Source organism: Battus philenor, unplaced genomic scaffold (assembly GCF_028537555.1).
Source record: "Battus philenor isolate CCGP_79_NKW_IND1 unplaced genomic scaffold, ilBatPhil1.0.hap1 SCAF_17, whole genome shotgun sequence".
In the NCBI taxonomy this organism is placed as follows: domain Eukaryota; kingdom Metazoa; phylum Arthropoda; class Insecta; order Lepidoptera; family Papilionidae; genus Battus; species Battus philenor.
In genome coordinates this window covers 1,360,544-1,382,202 of record NW_027181679.1, presented here as the reverse complement: position 1 = coordinate 1,382,202, position 21,659 = coordinate 1,360,544, and the positions used below count along the sequence as shown (strand labels likewise).

The following is a 21,659-nucleotide window of genomic DNA, read 5'->3' as shown; positions in this document are numbered from 1 at the left end:
GCCGCACAACGTAACAATTTTTTGTGAAGATAATCGCATGAGATATTATTACGAGCCGCAGTGTATGGTAGAGGTTAAATTATAAATTAAACGTTACTGACGATTTACCGATACGTCTTGATTTTAACCTTGCCGTATGATATCGACTGAAAATAAGAATAAAACAAAATGAGTACCTTTGGCGAGGCTTCTGTCCGATCCACCGGTCATTTTCCCGGAAGCGCGGGGCGACAGAGTCACTTAGTGCGACAGGCGGCTAGCACACTCTGTCCTTTGAGGCCCAGCACCACAAATCCAGGCAGCAATTATAAAAAGAACCCATTTTCAATGTCACCAGTGTTACACGGGGGTAGCTGGCGGACGACGACGCAGCTGCCGTCCGCGCTACGCACTAACGATACACGCGCCCTTACCAATAATATTTCAACATTAATTACCTTCTCCCTCAAGGGAATTAGATTCCCGATGTTTACGTCCCTCGGTTTCAGCCATGACCAATTTATTTATTTCGAGTTCCGACTTGACTGAACATAGCGACATGCAATTTTTCCAACTCGACGCAGGTTGACAACACAGATCGAAAAAAAAAGACGTGTCATTGTCAAAATTAACGATCAAAAGTGTCTAGGAATTTATTTATTAATAAACTATTTATTGTTGCTTAGTATAAACAAATTGAAATGTTAAATAATTATCCATAATTTCAAAAATTATATTTTTATTATTAAATAGTAAGGTACTATGTTATCGTTGCTAAAACATATCCAAATGTATTAAAAATACTAATAAAATTTTCTTAAAATAAGAATCAAAATAACTCTTTTTCTTAGACAGTCTATGTTTTTTTGCATTTATCCTTTTTTAGATATACAATAATTATAACTTACATCTGTCAAATCTAATGTCAGATGTGTCATAAACAGTGGTGTCATATTTCCCAGAAGAAATTTAAATAACATTTATACTGTTCATACATTCCTACTGTTAGTTTATAACAATAAATATAAATAAATAAAAATGCAGGTAAATTGATCAAATAATAGATTTTATGTTATAAAGATCAATACAGGAGTCCAAAATAAATCTGTTTTATTTTTAGAATCCTAATGAGGATACAGAATGGAACGATATCCTTCGTTCCAAAGGAATAATTCCCCCAAAGGAGAAGGAGATCTCCGAGGAACAAATTGTGGACTTAATTGAAGAGACAATACAAAATAAACAGGCTGAAAGTTAGTTTCTGTTGATAACGTAACGGTATTTCTTTCTAGGTTATGTACACCTGCGTCTTTTTACTAAATTTATTTAAAACCTGTGTTGTTTTTTTAAGACAGATAATTTTTATCTTGCGTATTTATTTTAAAAAAATCAATAATTTCATAAAATTGTGTTAGTTTAAGTATGTTTATTTCAATGCAGAAGAGAAGCAATTGTCCGAACTAGACTTAGATGGCCTGGACGAATTAGAAGATGAAGAGGATGAAGCTGTTCTGCAGGAATATCGAAGAAGACGCATAGCTGAAATTAAAAAGCTAGCCGAAAAGCCAAGGTTTGGTGATGTTAAGGAGGTTTCCGGGCAGGACTATGTTCAGGAAGTCAACAAAGCTGGAGAAGGCATCTGGGTTGTAATCCATCTATATCGACAAGGGTAACTGTCTGTCAGGTTTTTTTCCACATATACATTATATTCACCTTTAGCTTTAATCATTTGTAAAAAGAGGTGGTTAAAGTTGCCAATTTTTATTACATTTATAAATAACCATATTTTATATAATTGAGAATTTAAAGCCAAATTAATATAAATAATTGGTTTCCTGATTTTGCCTTTGTCCCAATGCAGTAGTTTACTAGGTTAACAGGAGGGTTGTAAAGCATACATTGTTGAATAACTTAATAAGTATAAAGTTAATAGTTAAAATATGAAATAAAAAAATTACAGGGTCCAAGAGTGTGCTCTCCTCAATCAGCATATGCGGGAACTGGCCGCCAAATTCCCTTACACAAAATTCCTGAAGGCAATGGCACAGACCTGCATCCCCAACTATCCTGAGCGGAACCTGCCTAGTGTGTTTGTTTATTATGAAGGAGATATGAAGAAACAGTTTGTTGGTCCACGTGAACTAAGAGGAACTGCATTGACATGTGACGGTAAATCAAATTCAAAATATCTTTGTTTTAGTAGACATTAACACACTTTGGAATTGTCAACTATTTTTAAGATTATGAAAATGTTAGAATAGCGAGGTTCCACTGGCTTGGAATATTTTAATAAGACACATATTACAGAGATTGGATATTGAGATTACCATTTTTATTTAGACAATATGATGTAAAAATTATGGATATGGGGTCAGTTATTTATTGATAGATTTAATTAACAATCTATTTAAAGACTATCTGACACTCAAAGTGTAATTATATGTCATTTGAAATTATTTCAATACAAAAGTGTTTTCAATAATTAGCTTATACACTTGTGTTAAATTTTTCTATCCATCTCTCATATTAATTTACCAGTCTATTATAACATTAAATGCTTATGTTGAACAAATAAATAAAACAATGTTGTGTTAGTTACACCATTTATAATTCAAGAATAGCTTAACCAATTTTTATAATCTGTGTTTTGTATTTGTTTATATCAGGAATAGGATTGTAACTAGATCCAATAAATATCTCAGTTATAAATTTAACATAAAAAACATCACTTAAAAATTCAACTTTAATATTGTGTTAATTTCAAAAATCATATTTATTGACTGATAGGTGAAATGAACTTGGTAGGGTCTGCCAGTTGAGTAAAAAAAACTTAAATTAAATTAAAAATCACTAAACTATTGATTGTTATAATATGGTTGAAATTCCTTTCATTCACAATAAGCATTTTGCTAATACTTTTATAGTGCAAACACCCCAGTGGAACAACAACCTACCAGCGTCATGGTTTCCAGACAATTATAATTTAAGAGTCATCAAGACAAATAAATTGGTTTTATCTAGGCAAACATGTTCAAATGCTTTACTCATAAAACAGAAATTAAGTAATTGATTAACACTGAAACAAAACTATGGTACAAAAGTACTATTACTAGGTTTTCTTTCCATATGTAAACCATTAAAATAAATTGTACAGACTAACAAATATATTTAAATAAAAAAAAAACATTCTTATAATAAGGTAATTTACATCTTCAACTATAATTGTTACAGAATTTGAATACATCCTGGGTCAAGTCGGTGCTATCGACACAAAGATCAAGGAAGATCCAAAGCCAAAGATAAAGGACAAATTGTTCACAGACCTGGGCTGCAATGACTGGTGATTGTGCAAGACGCAGGGACTTTACTGTGTTTTGTGTGTGACAATCTTTCTTGATGACTTTGGTGTATGGGTGCTTAAACAGATTATTTATTTTTAGCTTTACTTGTGTATCATTAATATTTCATTGCGCTTTATGAATTTAAACAGATAACAATTCTTTATTTATTCTATGTCAAACCAATAAATTGAGAAAAAAAATCAATCGTTGCATCCTACTTGGCTAGGTAGCATTTTGGCAACTCCGTAACATCTCAATCAATAACTCTAAATGACTTTGATTTTAAATGAATGTGACACCCAATTAGCTGCTATATAGCTGCTAATATACTGTTATTAGCTATATAGCTCCTTTTGTGCTTAACAAATAATAAAACAACAGATAGTAGATATTGGTTTGACATGCATTGAACATTCATATAAACAAATAACATCATACAACGATTTTAAATTAAAAAATTGTTTTATAATGAAAAAACTATTATTTACAATCCACTTATGACAATAATTTCCATTGAAATTTTTTAGCAATAATTTTGGTACAAATAAATTACTTTTGTAATGTATATTTAAATACCAAATAATAATTATTTTATGTCAATATTTTATACCTTCTAAGCTTAAGAATAAAAAAATATTCTCTTTAGTAATTTTTTTTTAAAAAGTCATGAAAAATCTATATATTTAATAGTATATATTTCTGGTTCAAAGATATCATAAAAGATATATCTGATTAATATTACATCCAAAAATTATTGGTTTTCATAAGGAATTTTCTTGATCGAAATTTAGATGAAAATGGGTAAGAAGTATCGCTATATTCAATTGTGTGAGGGAGATTATTTTCTACAATTGCTCCAAAATGTTTTTATTTATTAATTTACAGTAATATATAGTAGTGGTTACAAGTAAATCTTAAATATATGTACAAAAAATACCTTTTACAATTTTGATACTTTGGAACACCTCCGTATGTTATGTATTATTTAAACTATATTGAGCTGATGCCCCTTATATTTTTTGACTTACGTCCCCTATTTATTTAACTCTACGTCTAGACTAAAAATCCCAAAAAATATCTTCTTTTCAGCAGATAGACACCCTTTGCAAGACATAGGCTTTCCCTAAAGAAATCTATGGAGGGGTATATACCATAATCGCCACGCTTGGCCGGCAGGTTAGCTATTGCAGTGTGAAAACTTGTTTGTGACCAGTGGGCTATATTAAAGCATAGAGTGTAAATTATACAAAATTGTATCCCGGAAATCAAACCCATGATCCAAGATCACAAGTCTCAGTACCGCTAAGATACTACTGCCCACTTATTATTTATTATATATACATAAATTACAAATATACATTTAATATATAATATACAGGTAGAGTGAAGATAATTTCATATGTTTTATAACCAATAGGTCTGGAACATTCTTTTGGAAGATTTAACAGACTAATTTTTTATTTTGGACAGGAAAAGGATAGTGAATGAGGTCATATTTATAAGGATAATTGAAAATGTTAGATTTTTTTCCATCACTTAGAACACATGGTTGATACCTTCTGTTTTTTAAATATAAACGTACCTTCAAGTTAGTTCATAGACGACGCTATGAAGCAACATATGATACATCTATCCCACACATATAGAAGCACTGATTGTCCACGTCACTCGTAATATAAACTAATTCAGTATCAAGGAGTCTGTAAAAATGCAGGTCCAGGCGTGGGCACTGGACCTGTGCGATATAACCTGCCCGTTTAAACGGGCAGTCGGTTTTTTCAGCAACCCCGTTGTAGGTTTATAGCGGCGACGCAACGTGCGATGCAGAGCTCCGCCGGAAGTCGGGACCGGAGCCCTAGCTCGAAAACTCGAGCCAAGATGCGGCTGGCGTGTTCTTGGACGCCGACGATCAGCTCCGCCATCTTGTCGAGGGCGGATTGCGCCACCTCTGGTTGGTTGGAGTCCAGGCATTCCATGATCGCTTGAAGACCTAGGACATGATATATATTGAATCAGACAATTTGATTCATCACGTTAATAGCACCAGAGGGGGGGGGGGGGAGTTGTTTATCACCGCCTTGTGGGCACTGGAGTTTTTCTGCAGCGTTATGATATACGCCTGTTTTCATGACAGAACATGTGATCTTTTTTAACATTAGAATTAAAATATAGTGGGTTTTAGTTTTAGTACACTTTGAACTGGAACGTAGTTTTAGAAAGTACGCAATTCACCAGCTACTGTTATGTTACATTTCCAAACCTTATTATCATTAAAAAACAATTCATATTTTTTTTACAAGCTTTTCTTCAATTACTACTTTGTAGATGGCGCCACCTTCAATTGTTCTTATGTGTTGAATCACATTATGCAATAATGCACCATAATTTAAAATCTTATATTAAAATAGTGATGAATGATAAATACACGAAATAAAAATAAACTCGTAACATAAATCGCCTTTAAAAAGTTAACAAATTCTTCATGGGTCTAAGTGTATGCATGTATAGACAAGATATCTTTGACCTTCCTTTTCTTAGTTTGGTATTTAAAATTAAAAGTATATTTTAATATATCTTATATATATGGAACTTGGTTTGCTGAATAACATGATATTATAATGTACACATGAAAAATTGTTAAATTCAATTTTAAAATAGCAACTGTTGAGTTTCTGGCCGGCTCTTAGTAGATCAGCGTTCTGAACTGTAGCTTATTACTATATGTTAAAATAATCAAAATATAAATGTTTAGAAGATATTTTGAATTTGTGAGACTATTGCTGAAGATATACCTGGTGAGGCGTCAGGAGCTGCAGGTAGGAGTTTAGCGAGCAGGGATAAGGCAGCGGTTCGCAGCGGCGCGTGCGATGATGCCGCCAGCGGTGCGGTGGCCCGCAGCAGCGTTTCCGCTGCGTTTCGTCCGCCCCACGCGCCACCACGCCGAACACCCCACGCCTCCACCTCCTGGTGATATTTATTTACTCATGGTAACAATCAAACTAGGTAATTCCAACTTTGAGAAAAAAGTCAGTAAAGTAGCGTTAGGGAAACTAAAGATGAAATATTTAATAGAATCAGTCGTTACCTCGCGGAAGTCCATCCTAAGTAAGAAAAGGACCAATATTTAGCCACTTCCGCACATGCAGTGGTACTCGTGCAATAAAATGTACCGCCCGTCAGCCAACGGTGGTAGTTGTGTAATCCGCATTGTTTGCCGCATGCGCATTTATGAGAATCACACAACCGCCACCGCCAAATTACTCAACACGTGTTACACCCCTCCACGGGGCATCTTCAGGAGTTATGTTACACCGATTAGTGCCAAACACAGAGTGCACTACACGCATTTATCAGCGGGCTGGCGAGCGGTGCACTTTGTTGCACGACTACCACTGCATATGCGGAAGTGGCTACATATTGGTCCTTTTCTTACGTAATTCCTTCCAACCCCACTGAACGTTTTGCTGATACTTTTATATAATGCTAAGAGCCAAGGTGTGGAACAACATACCGGCGTCATTGTTTCCAATTATAACTAAGGAAGTCTTCAAGACAAGAGTAAATGGATTTCTTCTGGGCAAGCATACACCATGGTAGACCTCGTCAGGCACGCTTAAGATCAGTTGAGACGGGTCAAATGCTTCGCCTATTATGAAACAAAAGTCTGAACCTTGAAGCCGGAGGCTTTAAGGTTAAGTAAGGACCAGAAAGCCCAGCAAAGAATGCCTATTCACAAGGTGGCTTGTTAAAGTCGTCGGATGCAGAGAGGTTCCAAACGCTTCAATTGGAAATATAATAAAGACATGTCCAGAAGTTCACGTCCAAAATAACTAACCTATTCACGCATTAATACCAAGTACATGAATATATACCTAGTTATTGATAATACTATGATCACAATGTAAGGTGAGGTCGGAGAGCGTGTGGACTGTATAAACCAGTGATTCCCAAAGTGGTCTATATCGACCCCTAGGGGTCTATGACAACCTGCAAGAAGTCTACGTCAGCGAAAAAAAAATTGGGGGTTCATGAAACGAAACTGGGGGTCCACGATACTGGATCTCAACACATACACTGATAGTACCTATTTACTTACATCATACTATCTTATAATATAAAAACATCTACATTATTTATAAAAGTACCTATGAAGTAAAAAATTATTTAAATGTTACGTATATTTTACATAATAGATATCAAATTTTATTTTTAATAGTTTTAATTTAAATTCAATTAATAAATGTATAAATTAACATGTGTTTTTACTTTAAATTTTTAACACTAAACTTCACCACAGTTAGAAATTTACAGGAAATCAATATCAGGTAAGTAGGGGGTCTACCCAACACCGAAAAACATGGCAAGGGGTCTACGACACAAAAAAGTTTGGGGAACTCTGGTATAAACGGATTAAATAAATACAAATGTTCATTGTACAAAACTAGGTGGCGGTAAAATAATATGTAACAATAGACTGACAAAACAAAGGAACAAACATACCTACATTGCAACACAGACTGTCAATAATAAAAGTAAAAAAAAGAAGTAAAATTAAAAAGAGGTTTAAAATGACCCAGTCAGTCGTCGACATACTAAAATTTTTCTTTAAGTGTATATATTTTATTTATTGTTCCAAATCAATTTCGTCACCTTCAAGGCAATCACCGTCCAATAAAACTCACTTTTGCCAACGCTTTTTTCAGTCGAAACATTATAGTCTTTTTCACGTAAAGCCTTCAAGAGATTCGGTTCTTATCCCTTAAATCGTGTTACAACGGCGTCCCAACGTTGATCTATTGACCGCAGCAAACTGCATAGCCAGAAGTCGCACAGGGTGGTTGCGGAATGATATGAGTCAAGTTTTTGACCAAAAATGTCACGAAAAACCAATGTAGAAAGACATCAACCAATCGAGACTTACGCGTTTATAACACAAAACATCCTTCAAAATGGTTTGGCTTGAGTCAATTGATACTCCAACTTTTGACAAACAGACGCTTGGCAAATGTTATAGACAGTCCTACCAACCTAGAAAAAAATGACCACTTCACAGCACAGAGGAGCAGACAGAGCGCACGTTCATTGTAATCAGAACCTTGTGGGAGTGGTTGTAGTACTGTAGCTTCTTGTTCTTCTGCAGCTTCTTGTTAATGTTGACCGAACCTCCGCTAGCACTTATAATGAGCGCGGAGACTCTCAACAGCGCGATGCAAATTTTGTTGCGTCTACTGTGGCGCCATCTATTTCATTGCTGCCGCGATGCGATCCACGGACATGTGGGTAAGAGCTCGTTGCTAGGCAACGCGTGTTTCGAGGCGCGATCCAACGGCGGAGCGGTTAGCGAGTGGCGCGCGATATGCTCGCCACAATCTCTTCAAGCAAAATTAACCTCTATCGCCTTACTACATAAGAACATTGTCTTATGTCGCGTCAGAATTGAATGATCAACAGGACCTTCAAATCATATAGTTAAAAGTTCACCTGTATATGTGCAGCCAGTTCATCAGGCGGTGCGATGCGTCGCTGGAGCGCCAGTAGCGCATGCGGAGGGGGCGTCGCCGAGGCGGGAGCGCTCGTCTCCCCAGAGCACACGGCAGCTAGCGCCGGCACCATACTACAAGACACACATCACACAACTATCATTAACGAGAAGAAAGACGAAGAATGACTGGAGAAGTAGAGAGGGAGAGAGATAGAGTAGGAAAGATATATGTACCAACAACAAAAGATGGTTGAAGAGGAACACTTACGCTATGGTGTCCCGGTGCGCGTGCATAAGGGCGGCGGCGCGCTGGGGCTTCGCCGCGGCGTAGCGCCGCAGCAGTGCAGCTACGCGTTGTGACAGCGAGCCCGCCTCTCCCTGCCGCATGATGTACAGGAAGCATTGCAAGATCTCGTGCAACTCCTCACTAGAATACAGTTCAACATTTAACTAAACCCGGTAATATGGCCGTTAAAAATTTTCAATTCTCACATCGATGGGTTTTAAGGTTGGAGTACAGAGGGTTTAAACTAAACCTCTATTAAGCTAGAGAAGCTCGAGCCTGGACTCAGACTGCTATGTACTTCTGTTTTACTGAATTTGAATACCAGTTAAATATATATATATATATATGTTTGTAGTAAGTTCGAGAAATTTATTTGTCTAAATCTACATTTTACTGGTTTCCTTTACTGGGATCCATATTTATTCTATTTAGGATAATTAACAATAATGTAAATATACAACTTTAATAACAATAATAAGAAAAAATAATCATATTAATTACAGAATTATAAGAAAGGTAAAGAAATTTTCACACCCACACACATATATATATATATATATATATATATATATTCGTCCGCCTTTATATTATATAAATTTTGCAATCCGAGGATAATCTATGTATAATGTTTTTATATCTATTTAAGAACATACTGTATCTTCATAACGTAAATGTTCTGAATGGATGTCTTTAGCATTTGGGGACTCTTAGACCTGGGTACGTTTGGAACCGTCGTAGCTTAATTATATTTAATGATGCTTATAAAAGACGATGATGGTTTCATCACCACAAGTGATCCACATAAATAATATCCACATATATAAAAAAAAGCAGTCTGAACTTGCAGGTTTATAATACTAGGATATCTAATGCTGTATGAAACGAAGCTCAATATGATTCAAGTTCCTGTTTGAATTCTTCGAGCATAATTCTCATGATGTACACAAGTACAGCTGGACATAAGTTTCCTCCATAAATTTCCATCAGGACCGGCTGGAAGCCTGCATCCAGGGTCTTCCGACTTCCTGCATTCTTCTAGTATTTGAATAATAGTATTAGTAAAAGAAAATATTTAAGTAATTAACGTGAGGGTAGATGGTTTGTGTGTATTGCTTCGGAACTTTTCCCATGATGATTAGTTGTTGTCACCGCCAGTTGTCACCGCCCATTCACAGATGGCGATACGTGCTTCGATAACTTTCCAAAAAGGATCAGGATACGCGGAAGGAGATAGGACAGGTCGTTGATTAACATGAGGGTAGTTGGAGGTAAGCTCCCCACCAGTTGATATGATGACATAGGGTCCTTGAATGCGAGCAGCGCATGTCTGAAAGTCTTATGTTTTGACATGATGATGTGGTGTGTACCTGGCGTGATCGGAGAGTAGATCAGAGTCGGGCAGCACTTCAAGTGCGGCCAGTAGATGCGCGTGCGGCGGGTGTCGCGCGTGCTCGGCCCGCACGCCGCGCAGCAAAGCGCCGCACAGTGGCAGCGCGCGAGTACCTGCACCCCGCACGCGAGACCACAGCGCACGCGCCAGAGACTCAATCCGCCACGCTCTGCAACAGAATTTCTCACACTAATTTCTCTAGGTTTTTGCCTACGGTTAAATTTCTGTGTCTGTACACCAATATCTCACATTGCGTCGCGGTTACGTTCCAAAAAAAATCACGATGCAGAACGAATTAAGATTTTTTATTGCAAGCCATGTAAAGATCGTAGATATACTCCAGAGATACGAAAATATTACAAAAAGAAAATATAACATACAAAAATATAATATACAAATAGAAAATTTTAAGAAGAAAATCGAACAAAGTAAACATTTGGAAACAAAGATTTTATAACACACATACAAAAATATATATATATATATATACCAGCTGATCCCGCAAACGTTGTTTTGCAAAAAAAATGATATTTTAATTTACAAATAAAAAATAAGGGTTGATCGTAGAGGGGTGAAAATTTATGGTTGTATGTATTCTTGTAAAAAATTAAAGTTCACAATTAAAAAAAATAAATTTTTTTTTTAATTGTGAACAATCTTTATCACTTAGAGGTATAGAAAATAGATAGTAGCCGATTCTCAGACCTACTGAGTTTAATACGCATATTAAATTTGGTTAAAATCAGTCAAGCCGTTTCAGAGGAGTTCAAGTTCGAACACCGTCACACGAGAATTTTATATATTAGATTACTCTCTTTCAGAGAGATTCTAGAAAATTTCAAAATAAAAGTTGAAGACGAATCCAAAACAACGTCAAAATTAGCACTAATTAAGCAATTATATATATATATATATATATTTTTTTTTTTTTCACATAAGCTTACTACTCAATAAAAATTCTTTATATTTTGAAAACTATATATTCTACCGTCTGCTACCACGCAAGGAATTCGCCACCATATATCCAAGACTACAAAAATATGAAAATTGTTGAAAACTTGAACGCAACATATTCAGACAGCTGAAACTTATAGGAGCCTTTCGCTAAGAATGTTTACTGGGTCATTGGACCACTATTAATAGAGAGTTTAATCTATTTTTATTTTACATTATATACCTACTTGCAACTTGAAAGACCTGTCAATTTTTACTACGCATTTTTTTTTTAATTATACAGTGCAGTATACGTAAATAATTAATTTCGTGACTGTATAAATAGATATGTCGTCAACCGAGCGATACTTGTAGTTCGTATAAACTACTAGCGCCATCTATCGGCGCCGTATAAGACTATAGAGTTTCGAAAATCTCGTGGTTTAATTGGAAGTGACAAGTCAATAGTTTTGTTGTGCTTGTTACCTCTGCGTGAGCTCCTTGGAGTGCGGATGGGAGGCGGCGAGTGCTGTGAGGAGGGCGTGCGAGACGCGGTCGGTGGCGCTGGTGGAAGCGCGTGCGGCTCGCACCAGCTCGCCCGACGCCAGCTGCTCCAGCGACTCCAACGCTCCAGGACCAACGCGCTCCTCGCTCTCCCGCATCAGCTGCACTATCTTCGGCACCTGGACAGTTTTACATCTCGTTTGTAAATCCTAGCCGTTCCTTGTCTTTATCGTGAATTTAATGAACGCCTCCCTTGTCCTCCTTTCAGACAGAATCTCGTAAAATCCATTGTTATTACGTCCTAAATAGAAATCATTCATTTAATACGTTGTCGCAAGAGAACACTTTATCAACAGTAAAAGCGACCAACGTAAACTGACATATTTCCTCATGTAAACGCATCTTTACCTCCTTATTACTAACCTATGAAGTAAATTGAATGACCCTCGCCCCTTTTTGAGGGTGCAATTTCCTAAAATACATTCTTAGCTGATATCTACTAGGCGAAAGAAATATTTATACCTAAATTTCAAGTCTATAAACTTTATGGATTCAGAGATATCGTAATGAGTGTTTGAGCTGGAAATGAAACATACAAGTCATGACTGTATGTCATGTATGTGACTGTATGACTTGTACGTATGATTTGATTACATGTATTTTGTATCCTAAAAAGTAAAATAGTTAACAACAATTTTACAATGTAATTGCTATCCACCGCTTGATCCGTGAACCTAATGAACACCCCCTAAACTCTATTTGCGGGTGAAATTTTGTAAGATCTTTAGCTGTCTACTAATTTCACCTACTCTACTCGGGAAAAAGACTATTCCTACTAAATATCCAGTGTCCGATGAGTCAGTACAGAAGTAGAAATCTCTTTTTAAATATATCGTTTTATGTCTCACACATTTGTATATTTTTATCTTTAACGAGATTCACCTTCTTTGATAGCCTCTTTAGTCTAAATTAAAAATATATTTAACATGTAAAACAATTTGAAGACGTTACAGGCTGCTTCCAACCATAATATAAAATCCATCGGATATTCTAAATCTGTAGGAGAGGCCTATATGCAGTGAACCTTCTTCAGCTGAAATGATTTAGATTGGGATCAGCAGTGAAGAATTACAACAACAACTCTACCTTCATGTATAACAAGAGAAGCAGGAGAGGGTCAGCTCGTGCAGCTGCTAGGGCAGCGGCAAGCAGCGCGTGAGGGGCGCTGCAGCAGCGCAACAGCAGCGGCAGCCGGGCCTCCGCCCTCCGGCGTGCTTCTTCCGGACTGCCCGCAGCACTTCCCTCCGCCCCCACGTACCCAATCAGCACCTCCAGCTGGACGACAATAAATGAACTTTTCTTATAAATCACTTTCTAAATTTAAATGCTTCCGGTGAACCCCCTGCAGAGCATTTCTAAATATTCTCAAAATGTGAAGATTACATATAACAATATATAAATTAAGTAAGCGACACTCCGCACAGGACTTCGCGTGATTCACAATAGAACAAAACGCTTCTCACCACACCACAACACTTGTTTTTAAGCGGCGGCCGCTCGCTTCCTAACAGCGTGGGCAAACCAAGGTTGGATCCGGATCCCTTCTTTTTTTTTAAGTGGTCCCCGCTGTTGAGGACCTCTCGTTCCCCTATCTCGTGTGGGACAGGGACTTTTTATTTCTAGTAATTTATTCATATTTTTTATTATTATCATTCTTCTCTTTCATGTATCATCTTATCTGTCGTACTGTTTCTTTCATTCTACAATTTTCCCAGTCTTTCTCTTTCATTCCATTAGCCATACATCCATCCTCAACCACTACATTCTAGGTTTCCTTACTATTTTATTTTGCAACCGGATCCCTTCTTGGCTCATCTGTGCTCCATGCTGCCGTCCCAAGTCGCATATACACAAGATCAACACTGCACAGCTCTACTCAGGTAGAGCGGTTTACTACGTGCGAACGACTTCAACTGAAACGCGTCTATCCAGCTCCTGTTTTATTTTTAAGTTCACGGACCCTCCGTAAACTCAGTTCCGATGAAGCTGTAAAATCCCCCGGGCTAACAGCATCACCATCATCCACTTTAGTTCTTCATAACAGATAAATTACCGTGGACACACGCTTGCGAATTATAAAACTCCATAATTTTGTCACGCATATATAGACCGCTACCGCGTATGCCTTGGACCACTTTGAAAACCTTCAGTGCAAAAAGTGGAAAACTCGGATTCTAAATTTAAATTTAAATGTAAGCCATATTTAAAGTCCTCCACCTTGATTCTTTTAAATCTATCAAGCATGCAATTCTATGAGTATGTGTGTCAGTGCGTGTAAGTGCGTACGTGTGTGCGTGCGTGTGTACATATATGGGCGTACCTGCTCATGTGTTAGTCGAAGCGTGTCCTCTGGTTCATAGTGCTTGGGCGTGGCTCGATCTCTGCCCTGCCATACACGGGGGCTACCCGACAGCGTCGCTGCGAAGTCCAGAACTGCTCGCGGCGACCACCCGCTGCGTTCATCCAACGACCACTTATTTATATTTGATGCCTTGTGAACCTTATCTCTCTCTATGATATGCTGACAAATTGTACTCACCTGTAATATTTCTCTTGAGATATAAGAATTGGGCGCCTATATCATATTACTAAATTTAAAGTTACGACTTTCAAACGCTACAGCCGAAATATTGTGAATGAAAGGAATGAGTGAACAAGAGAATGTAAAGAACGATGAAAGATACAGTAAAAGAACTAGTGAAGGACGACAAAAAAGAACGCTAATAAAAATGTATTGTAAATTATTTGAAACAAAAGTCCCTGCCATAGATTTATGGCAGATAAACGAAAATCAACCGAGAACTTTATTTTTTTGTAATAAGTTCAAATATTTTTAACGCGTCTATTAGCTAAGAATAATCATTATTGTTACTTTCACCGTATTCATCTGATTTGGCTTTGTGCTACTTATTGCTATATAATAAACTCAAAAGACTAATGAGGGGACGCCAATTGGACACGATTGAAATAAAAACCAAATCGAAGAAGGTTCTGAAGGCTGTACCGCAAAAACAATATAAAAACGAAAAAACATTGGCAAGAGTGCGTTTTATCAGATGGTAATTACTTCGAAGTGGTTTCAAATTGATTTGAAAGAAATATTAAGATTTCAAATTTTAAAAACAAATTCACTTTACTTTTTGATCACAATCAAAATAATCAAGCGACATAATTGACAAGTATCCTTGACAATTAAATATTCGTTTATAGTACGATATGCTTTTTAAATTCATTATAAATATATATTTTGAATTTAATTAATAGTAGTTTAATAATATTTGCGCAAAAAAATTTAAAAAATATGATGCCTTTTATTACCAATAATTAAAGCCTTATAACCTTGAGGTTCTAGTATGTCGAGGTCAGTCAAGCCAAGTTGGTTTAAGTTGGCTACCGGTGATGATTTATTTCAAGATTTAGAGAAAATTGACCTAATAAATAAGATTAAAGAGAAATAAGATATATAAGAAAAAGTCCAATATGTAGCTACTTCCGCCAATGCAGTAGTAGTCGTGCAATAAAGTGCACCGCCCGCCAGCCCGCTGATAAAAGCGCATTGACTTCCGCAAAATAACACCTGAATCCATTAGATAAATAAAATATAGTTACCCTTGGGGCTGCAGTAACGTGGTGAGGCAAGTGTGCAGAGTCTTCCAGGATGCTCTGTGGGCCAGCAGGGTGACAAGCAACGGCCTCCACGGAGCACCGCCAGCCACGAACATCAGCTGCATCTATTCACACGTTCATCACATTGGTATATTCGCAAATGTACAGAAAAAAATCATACAATACCGGCCAATAGGCATCCTACAATATCACGTGCACCGTATAATTGGCAGGAATTATAAAATAGTATCTTAAGCAAAAGATAATAGTTTTTAGTGATCCAAATAAAATGTGATAAGTTTTTTTTTTAATTAATACGACGAGTTAGACAGTTTTCATTTTATTTTTTTTTAATTAAATTTGCCTCCGTTTTTGGGGACATCTCTTTTATTCTGCCATATGTGGAACAAGGACGTTACATATTCTGGTAAATATTTTTTTTGTATTTTCATTTCTCATTCTCATTCTTCTAAAATTTCGCTTTCGTCCTTAGTAACATCTACCTTTCCATCGCTTACATATCTTCTGCCTTTCATCGCCTTCCTTCATCTTCGCTCTTAGGTCACAGTTTAAATCACGGGTAAATATTGGTATCACAGCTTTTTTTTTTAATTTTATTTAGCTAGCACTTTCTTTCTTACAGGTCAGTCTTATTTGATTTTTTTGATTTGACTCCGTTGTTACATGAAGCTATTGTTAAATTACGAAGTAAAACAGTTTGAAGCAATTGATAAAATCAATCGGCTGGATCGACCACGATCCGGTGAACGCGGCGTGGGTAAACCTCCCAGAAGACAGAACAACAGATACAGACAGTACAAGACGATAGATATTTAAGATTCATCATGGCTATATTTAAGAGACATATATTGGCTGAAGAAGTTAAAGAAGAACGGGTTCGGGGCCTGGTTAACAATTGTAGTAAACACGAGGCCATATACAGGTTCTAGTGTGGCAGCGAGAACAGCAATAAACATACCTGTCGGCCAAGAGTCTCGCGCTGCAGTTCTGAGAGCCAGTCTAGCAGCAGACCGCAGCCGAGGCCGCGTCGGGAGAACACGTGAGCTGCTGTCTCCTCTTCTATCTCACTCTCGCATTTCACCTGCACCACAAAAACGTTGTATTAACATTTTAACCTACTATATCTGAAGACTGGAAATAATTCAAATTTCAAGACTATTAAATAAAATATACAGCATTTTTGATTACAACGCCATCTAGTTTTAAGCACCGATAACATTGCTAAGATCACGGGCAAAACCGATAGTGGTGGTGACTTTTGGGGGAGGCATATGCGATCAGCTAATATGATGATGATTTATGGTTCAGGCGCAGCGTAGAACGGGCAGACGCTGGATGTAGGCTAATTCCAACAAGTCTTATTGGATATCTATAGAGAACCCCTATGTATAGCAGCAGACATCTGATGATGGCAAAGGCATATGATGACTTATTAAAGGTAAAAACAAAATCTTTTGGAGGATATTTATTAATGTAAGTTTAAGAAAACAGTACCTTAGTTTCGTAATGCCCATCCTGACTCCTTTCCAATAAAATAGAGATGACTTCCACAACCAACTGCGTGTCCTGGGTCTCTATGATGTGGTTGCCAACCGCCTCCAAAGTTCTCGGAGTGGTGGCTTCCAATGCTGTTGATTAAAATGAAAGGTACAGAGTGATAAAAATACACAAATCCTAATAAAGTCACGATTTTTGAAAAGACCGGTTCATATCGCCGACATTTGGCTTATATGATGACGAAATAATCATCACTTAAATTTAAAAAGCGAAAATCTGATCATCGAATATTATGCCGAACGAAATTCTCCGTCAGGAAGAAATTATTTTATAAAAAAATACACCAGAAAGAATATTATGTGTTAGACCTGCAATAAGGTGCTCTCGGGTGGCCGGGTGCGGGAGGGCTGGAGTTTCCAGCTTATCCGAGACGCCGCCGGCAGCAACTCGCAGCAGGTCACCCACAGGTCCAGACACGCACTTGCCGTTGGACACCAGTGCACGAGCAATCTACAATACAAACTTTACATGTAGCGATCTCCAAAAGAGCCCATATATATATATTATATATATATATATATATATATATATATCAATTGTGACAAGTCCAATTCTGGACATAGCCCTCCCGGGAAGATTTTAAATGGGACTGGTTTAAAGCGAGCTATGAACAGCGACACCCTTAAATAGGTGGTGTGTCCACCTTGTTGGTGCTACGTTGCCCTTGAGCCCTTGGATCCACAGGTTAGTTGATGATGATGGTAAAAGTGAGGTATACTGATGACGTAATGTTGCTCCTCTACAAAGGTATACTTAAAAAATCTACTTCTTTATAATCTGTAATAGGTAAGTGTAGCAAAGGAAATCATATCATCGATATCTCTACTAAAAAATATCTATCGGAACTATTTATCGGAATGACTCGATAAATCGAATGTTCAATATCGATTTTTTCGATAACTCGATACATGACGAATACATAATGGCGGCACAAGCTCTAGTAAATAATGTCACGTAAAGATAAAATAATACATAGAAGCAAAGTGAGATTAAAAATAAATAAAGTTGATGATCAATAACAGTTCAGTTAAAAATTCAAATATGGAATAAATGATTTATATATCTAGTAGTACTAAATATAAGACATAAAAATGTGATGTAAAAATGTTCACAAAATTCAAGAATAAGAAGGAAAAGAATCAAAGGACACTAGAGCTCCATGTTGTTACCTCGGGCAGAGCGCGGGCCTTCGCCACGTGGAGCGCCCGCAACATGGCGGACGCGTGCGCCGGGCGGCGAGCCAGCGCATGCGCCGACGTCCCGCTCAAGTACAGGCACGCCGCCCGAGTGTACGGTCCGTCTTCGGATCTATCTCCCTCCTCCACTATCAACTGGAAGAAACATTTTTATTTTATTTTATTCAAGAATTATCATTAAAATTTGATGACTTATTATATTAATACAAACTAAGGCAACAAACTTCACTTCGACTCTGTGTTTGGCATTAATCGATGTAACATAAATCCTGAGGATGCCCCGTGGAGGTGTGAAACACGTGTTGAGTGATTTAACGGTGGTAGTTGTGTAATTCGCATTGTTTGCCGCATGCGCATTTATCAGCGGGCTCGCGGGTGGTGCACTTTGTTGCACGACTACCACTGCATGTGCGGAAATGGCTAAATATTGGTCCTTTTCTTACTTAGGATGGACTTCCACAAAATAACGCCTGAATCCATTAGATATGGTATATCCCTTTTATAGATATCTTTGCGGGAGACCTATGCCTTGCAATGAACGCCAATGGGCTGAAACGAATGAACGACAGATTTAGGCTAAACGCCCTCTATACAGTTTCTCTTCTGAATCGTGGAATCAGAAAATTCCACTTGGGCAGTACTGTATGAGATGATGGTTTATTTGAAAGAGGAAAGAGAATCGGGAGGGTACTTACGGAATTGAGCTGTGTACAAGCGGTGTCTACATCAAACCGGCACTCTCCGGCATCGAAGACCGCGGCGAGAAGGCCGAGCACGTGCTCGGGCTCCAGGCGTGGCGTGGACTCAGCCCCCGGCGCATCCCATGCCGACTGCGGCTCCTCCGGCAATGGTTCCTCGCGGAAGAGCATGTCGTCTGACAGAAATAAAGAGTTTTAAAACTTTGTTTTACTAACTGAACCAGTAGTACGTGCAGGGATATTGCATGAAGAGCTTTGTTGGAGCCTGGGGATTAATGTAAGGCTCCCTATTGAGGGCTTCATGATCCCCCCACCCCTGTCTAGGTTGCGGTCTTACTTTCATTTCTCTTTCCCTCCTCACATTCTTCACAATTTCTTTCATTCGTCACAATATCTTACACTCTTCTGGCTTATATTTCTTCTTATAGACATCACCTTTCTTACTTCTCTTCCACTCCTTAAATATTACAGTAGGTTACAAGTAGTTTTTAGTTTTATGTCTAGTAGTGTCGGGGGTGGTACTAACCTGGAGGCAAGTGGGGCGGTTGGAGTCGAAGCGCGGCTGCGAAGGCGGCGCCTCCGGTGGCACCGCGCGCTCGCTGCACCGTCAGCAGCTGCGCCATGTAGCCGCGTTCCACGCCCAGTCGCACCACAGCGCCCGCCGGGCACGCGTCCAGCGCCGACAGCAGCGCGCTGATGCAAGAAAACAATTAAAGTTACTTCTAATAACTCAACCTTTGGCAGATAAATTTAAAAAGCAATAATAAAAGAAAATAATATATATAAATACTAGCTGATCCCGCAAACGTTGTTTTGCAAAAAAAATATTTTTAATTTTCAATTTAAAAATAAGGGTTGATCGTAGAGGGGTGAAAATTTAGGGTTGTATGTATTTTTGTATGTTGTATCATAAAAAAATAAAAACAAAATTTCGCCAAAAAAAAATTTAATAGTGAACAACCCTTATCACTTAGGGGTATGAAAAATAGATAGTAGCCGATTCTCAGACCTACTAAATACGCATATAAAATTTGGTAAAAATCGGTCAAGCCGTTTCAGAGGAGTTCAAGTTCGAACACCGTGACACGAGAATTTTATATATATATATATATATATATATATATATATATATATATATAAAAATATATATATATATATATATATATATATATATATATAGAATCCTGCAGACAAAGCAATGGAAGTGAGGCATCACTCCCATACAGACATTCTGACATTTCTCATAAATATCATATCATTCACAGACACTTCACTCAGTTTTCCTCTGTTAAGACAACGTACGCTTGTGACTGTATTATTTCTATAAAACATTGGAGTCAGAAGAAACGGGAGGCTTCAAGTCTTATCACCTCCTATAATACAAAAGGAGACATAAGAAAAGAAATACACGATATTGTGAAGGGAAAAAAAGAGAATTGAGTGTAAGATATTAAGAACGAGAGAGGAGCATGATAGTAACGATATTTTGTAAAAAATGATTAATAGTATATATGTCCTTGCTTTCCATGGTACGTTATATATATATATATATATATATATATATATATATACTAACATATATATATATATATATATATATACACTAAAAACATCTACACATATATATATATATAGATGTTTTTAGACAATACAGAAATAAAATAGTAAATACGGAAGGCATTAAATTTATTATATTCCTTACTCTTTAGTTACTTGATGTTCTTTTTATGTTCGTTGTGCTAGCAGGACTAATATATTGATTCATTCGTGATGGTATTTTTAGCTTCCCAATTTAAATTGTAAAACTTTTGAACATTTTTAAATTCGTTACATAGGCACAAGACGGGTCATCATGACGCTCTAAAGGGAAGGCTTATGCCTTGTATTATAAATAAGGCTTTAAATAGATAGCTGACCCCCATGGGTCTTTTTATTCGCCACCTGTCTCTCTCTCTCTCTCTTATAGAGTCAGGTTTCTTTATTCCTAGGTCTCAACTTCACAAGAACTTATAACATTTCAAGATTTACCATATAGAATATAATTTGAAGATGAATGTTGGTTACCTCATGGAAGGCACCGGCATTCCGAAGGTCTGTATGTAGAGAGCCAGCTTGTGTGCCGGCAGCGCTCGCAGACCCGCTTCCAGGAGCGGAGGGCGAGCCGAACGCACCAGGTGCAGGCGTAACCAATCAGGAAGCAGAGCTTCGCTGCCTTCGCCCCAAGCACCCCAGGCGCTCGCCTCACCACCCACCCACATTGACTGTAGCCAGGAGTACATCTCCTGGTTCGTATCGTCTGCGAATACATCATCAGGTCAAAAATCCTACATAAGGTCAAAGTCACTAAGAAAGCAATGGAGAGACCCTTGCTAAGAGATCGAATCATAAATCAGGAGATCGGCAGAGAAATCAAAGTCAGCGTTAAATTTCTCGTCAGAAATATTAGTGGGCGAGCTTATGCAAATGTTGACCACGACGACCACGACACAATATTAGTGGCACCAGGTTGACAGACGGCTTTGTTAAGATCATCACAAGACGCCGGATGTAGACCGCTTCCAAAGTGATGATTCACTGCATCCTTAACAAAAAAAGAAGTGGAAGTC

General features: G+C 37.6%; 3 protein-coding genes across 4 annotated transcripts in view; 1 reads left to right on the top strand and 2 right to left on the bottom strand.

Moving 5' to 3' along the window:
• The window catches only part of atl (atlastin GTPase), a 45,748-nt gene extending 45,178 nt beyond the window's left edge, over positions 1 to 570 (bottom strand). Inside the window, exons 1-2 of one of the 2 annotated variants that reach the window (XM_068763347.1) lie at positions 438 to 525; positions 177 to 271 (exon numbers count right to left, since the gene is read on the bottom strand). In XM_068763347.1, the coding sequence (XP_068619448.1) occupies positions 177 to 210 (34 nt within the window). In that variant the 5' untranslated portion in view covers positions 211 to 271; positions 438 to 525. Of the gene's footprint in view, positions 1 to 176; positions 272 to 437 lie in introns of both variants that reach the window. The other variant, XM_068763346.1, reaches the window with a different exon arrangement.
• Positions 571 to 908: 338 nt separating this feature from the next.
• Positions 909 to 3,832, top strand: viaf (viral IAP-associated factor). Its single transcript, XM_068762989.1, has 5 exons — positions 909 to 1,023; positions 1,100 to 1,232; positions 1,420 to 1,648; positions 1,940 to 2,148; positions 3,211 to 3,832. Exons 1-5 carry the CDS (start codon positions 1,018 to 1,020, stop codon positions 3,321 to 3,323), a joined length of 690 nt encoding a protein of 229 aa, XP_068619090.1. The 5' UTR covers positions 909 to 1,017; the 3' UTR covers positions 3,324 to 3,832.
• Positions 3,833 to 4,136: 304 nt separating this feature from the next.
• IntS1 (integrator complex subunit 1) overlaps positions 4,137 to 21,659 on the bottom strand; it is a 38,287-nt gene continuing 20,764 nt past the window's right edge. Inside the window, exons 21-36 of the mRNA XM_068762878.1 lie at positions 21,118 to 21,349; positions 19,580 to 19,746; positions 19,051 to 19,229; positions 18,329 to 18,490; positions 17,468 to 17,609; positions 17,097 to 17,230; positions 16,561 to 16,683; positions 15,585 to 15,706; positions 14,296 to 14,428; positions 13,062 to 13,250; positions 11,898 to 12,094; positions 10,456 to 10,647; positions 9,071 to 9,229; positions 8,802 to 8,934; positions 6,113 to 6,284; positions 4,137 to 5,310 (exon numbers count right to left, since the gene is read on the bottom strand). Coding sequence (XP_068618979.1) covers positions 5,099 to 5,310; positions 6,113 to 6,284; positions 8,802 to 8,934; positions 9,071 to 9,229; positions 10,456 to 10,647; positions 11,898 to 12,094; positions 13,062 to 13,250; positions 14,296 to 14,428; positions 15,585 to 15,706; positions 16,561 to 16,683; positions 17,097 to 17,230; positions 17,468 to 17,609; positions 18,329 to 18,490; positions 19,051 to 19,229; positions 19,580 to 19,746; positions 21,118 to 21,349 — 2,648 coding nt within the window. The 3' untranslated portion in view covers positions 4,137 to 5,098. The remainder of the gene's footprint in view (positions 5,311 to 6,112; positions 6,285 to 8,801; positions 8,935 to 9,070; positions 9,230 to 10,455; positions 10,648 to 11,897; positions 12,095 to 13,061; positions 13,251 to 14,295; positions 14,429 to 15,584; positions 15,707 to 16,560; positions 16,684 to 17,096; positions 17,231 to 17,467; positions 17,610 to 18,328; positions 18,491 to 19,050; positions 19,230 to 19,579; positions 19,747 to 21,117; positions 21,350 to 21,659) is intronic.